Source organism: Emiliania huxleyi (assembly GCF_000372725.1).
Source record: "Emiliania huxleyi CCMP1516 unplaced genomic scaffold EMIHUscaffold_48, whole genome shotgun sequence".
Taxonomy (NCBI): domain Eukaryota; phylum Haptophyta; order Isochrysidales; family Noelaerhabdaceae; genus Emiliania; species Emiliania huxleyi.
In genome coordinates this window covers 15,364-19,015 of record NW_005198391.1, presented here as the reverse complement: position 1 = coordinate 19,015, position 3,652 = coordinate 15,364, and the positions used below count along the sequence as shown (strand labels likewise).

The 3,652-nt window shown below is 58.3% G+C and overlaps 1 protein-coding gene across 1 annotated transcript in view; it reads right to left on the bottom strand.

The window, feature by feature from the left end:
* Nucleotides 1-2,979: 2,979 nt before the first annotated feature.
* EMIHUDRAFT_103255 (hypothetical protein) overlaps nt 2,980-3,652 on the bottom strand; it is a gene marked incomplete at both ends in the record, with an annotated part of 3,617 nt that continues 2,944 nt past the window's right edge. Inside the window, one exon of the mRNA XM_005767643.1 lies at nt 2,980-3,346. Coding sequence (XP_005767700.1) covers nt 2,980-3,346 — 367 coding nt within the window. The remainder of the gene's footprint in view (nt 3,347-3,652) is intronic.

Below are 3,652 nucleotides of genomic sequence, written 5' to 3'. Positions count from 1 at the left end.
TGACTTGGGCCTCGGCTCGGAGCCACCATAATTCGACTTTGAGGGATCATATCTCAAAAAGCCGGGAGATAGCATAGCATTATTGTTGCATATTATGCCACATAAGGTCAAACTTGACCCCACAAGCATCAAGAACCCGATGCTCCGGCTCGACTGTGCCGGCACACTGCCTCCTCGCGCCAGCTGCTCGCAGGCCGTCGCGGCCCGTGGTGCACCAGAGAGAGAGGTCGACGCGTTGCCCCCGCCGGCGACCCCGCGCGGCTCAGGCCAGCCAGAAGGTGTGTGGTGACGGCGCCGTGGCAGGAGTGCGGAGAAGAGCTCGCCGAACGCGAGCAGCAGATGGCCAAAGTGTGCCAGCGCGAGAGCCTCGCGAGCGGGCGCAGAAGGAGCTCGCCGTGACACGATGCCGGGCGGTGGTGGTGCTCTGGCGGCTGTGCACAGTGGGCAAAGTCAGGCTGCAACAGGGCAGCACGGTGGTAGTGCCCTGCTGCAGCCTGGCCTGACATGCACAGGGCGAACAGAGGCGGTACTATCGTCCGGCGCTCGTCACCGAATCTGGGCGAACTTCGACCGCCGCCACAGCTCACCACGAGCACGCAGCGACAAAATGTTGACTGTACGGAAGTTGAGGCTGGTCGAGAGGAAGAGGCTGCCGTGCGAGCCGGCAGCAGGCTGGCTCGTCGTGGACTGCAGCGGCGACTTTTATGGGTTTCTCTGTTCATAGTAGCGTGCACGCTACTATGGTTTACCCACACTAAGCGAGTACAGACAGATAGACCCTCCATCCAATCATGAGAAACATCCAACCTGATCGGTCGTACTGACCGCCGACAGATCACTCCAGACAGCAGACAGGCCGACGTCTGTACGCGGCCGGCCGGGCGAGAGGCTTGACACGATCCGACCCTGCGACCCTGACGCTGCTGCTCTAGCTATCAGACATGCACTGCTGACTGCTGCCACAATGTGCGACCGGTGCTGGCCCACTTGGCGGCCTTCCCGGTCAGTGGTGAGGCGCAGTTCAGAGCTGTCGATGGCGCGATGCCGCACTGGTCCCACATTGGTGACACGAGACCACCAAGTTTGCCGGTCCAAGAGAGAGGCACCGGCGCTGTCCTGAGAAGGAGCGTGGTCCCTCTTGACTGCCCATGCGCGCGAGGCTGTGTAGGCATAGCCTCGAGAGTGCCAGCAGCCAATCCGAGGCAGTTTGTGACGGGCATTGCGTCAGAAGCGTGCACGCAGCTGGAAGGGCACCTTCCTACTGGCCGTACGATCAGGTCGTCACTGAACATGCTGGATACTAAGGCCGCGAGCTATGCAGGTGATCAATTGTGCAGCAGGGCACGGTCAGCAGCGCCGACAGGCTGTCGCAAGGCGTGATAGCATGGCCGCAAGTACGCCGAATTCCCATGAAAAACAAGTGAAAAATCGCGCAAAAAAACCGAAAAAATCGGCGCCTGCGGCGGGCCATGGGACCCCATCTCCCCCCCGCATGGGTATCCTCTAGGGCCCTCGCAACCCCCCCCGGAGATAAGGAGCTGAGCTAGCTGCAGTGCAGCCACAGCCTTCAGCCCGATGGGTTGGCCTTTATCAGTCATGGTAATCTCTAGTCTTTCTTAGAGATTGAGAGGAGTGAGACCTGAAGATTTCAGGGCAGATCTCAGTCTCTAGTCCCGCCCTTGAGATCTCCCAAATCTTCGTCGAGACTTCAGCCACGAAATCTCAGTCTTCCCGTCGCTCGGTGTGAGTTTCTAGAGGAAACGCGTGAGATCTCAAATGGCGAAGATTCCTTTTCGCTTTGGGAGTTTGAGATTTCGATGAGGGGTGGGAGAGACTGAGACTGCAAGCAAGAGAGATTCCGTTTTCGATGCAGAATGCTGTGAACTTCCTCAACCTTCCAACGCCTTTATCTCGCTTCGTTCGAAAAACATCGCTTGCGGCACCACCGAAATCTAGGGCAGCGTGACTCGAGATTTGAGATTGAGACTGAAGCCCCAGCACGCTCGGCTTGCAATGCTTTGCGCCGCCGACACTCGCCGCCGCCGCCTGAGGCGGTTCTCCACGAAGCTGTGGCCGCTCGAGAGTGAGGATGAGATTGTCGCGCTTCTCCTCGGCATGGCCCGCTACCCAGTCGACACACCCGACCGCGCAGAGCTCATCGCTGCCGACATGCAAACAACGCACGCGTCCACGACCATCAACATCCTCGTCAGCAGCATCGAGAGCGAGGCTGGCATCAGCGCTCTCGTGGATCTTCTCGACCGCAAGCACTTCCATGAGCAGGAGAAGTCCACGCCGCTCCACCTGGTCCCGCAGATTGAGTTCTGCGCCGTCTACGCTTTGCAAGGGCAGAAGGTGTGCCTTGTGGTCAGCGACGAGCCCGTCCATCCAACCGTATACTGCACGCACGGGCGCTTTGACGGGCTCCTCTACTGCAAGCGCTGCCCAAATTCGCAAATTGTCAGTCTGGGGGGTACTTGAGGGGAGGGGGGAGGAGTCTGGGTGGTGCACTTGCCTAAGGTTCTTGCCCTCAAATTGCAAAAGATATGCAGTCATGCCCCTAAAGCCTAATACACACAATGCAACATATAATGCAACGAAATGCAATCACGCGCAAATGCAACGAATGCAATAATGCAACGAAATGCAATCACGCGCAAATGCAACGAATGCAAAAATTGCATAATGCAACGAGATGCAATCACGCGCAAAATGCAGAAAATGCAAATATTGCATAATGCAACGAGATGCAAACACGCGCAAAATGCAGAAAATGCAAATGCAACGAAATGCAATCAGCGAACGCAGTTGTAATGCAGTTGTAATGCAGGTGAATGCATGCGAATGCAAAAAATGCAAAAAACGCAATGCATGGGCAAAAACCACACGCATTTTTGGGCAAGAACCACACTTATGCCGAGTGTGGGGGGACTACATGATCCGTACGTGAAGGGTGGAGGGGCCCGTCCGTCCGCAGAGCTAGGCGGCGCGGGCACCCCCCACTGGGGCCGAGGACAAGAGGCCGTTTGCCGCTTGCTTGTTCTTGATCCAGTTGGTGCGCACAGTGCGCGCCTGCTTGTTGATGTTTTCGGCGTCGCCCGCCACCGCCGCCATGGAGATCTGCTGCGTGTGGTGGACGACGAAGGAGGAGGCGCTCGCCGACGCCGCCCCATACACCGTCGTCCGGTCCGTGTTGGTGCCCACCGCTTCCTTGGCGAACACGTGGAGGAACTGCTTGGTGGGCGGCGCAATGCCACCCAAAGTCTCCACGAGCACCAGCCGCGTTATGGCTTTCTTGACCCACTTCGCGTCGTAGTACTGCGCCCCCATCGCATCCATTTCCAGCCTGCACTCTTCTTGACCCACCCGTCTCCATACGGGGGCGTGGTCTTTGACCCATCCCTTTCCAGTCGAGTGGTCGAGCGTTCCGTCCACCTGACGGCCACGCTTCTTGCACCCCACGACCGCCGTCAACGCCTTGTCGAGCGTGTTTCCAAACCCGTAGAGGTGGCCCACCGACGCCACACTGCCACAGAACACTCAAACGGGCTTGTGGAGCAGAGCCACACGCTACGCAGCAGCCCTAAGATGCCCGGGCACACGTGCAAGCGCCCATGATCATATCTCGTCGTGCACTGCACTCGCCTGACAG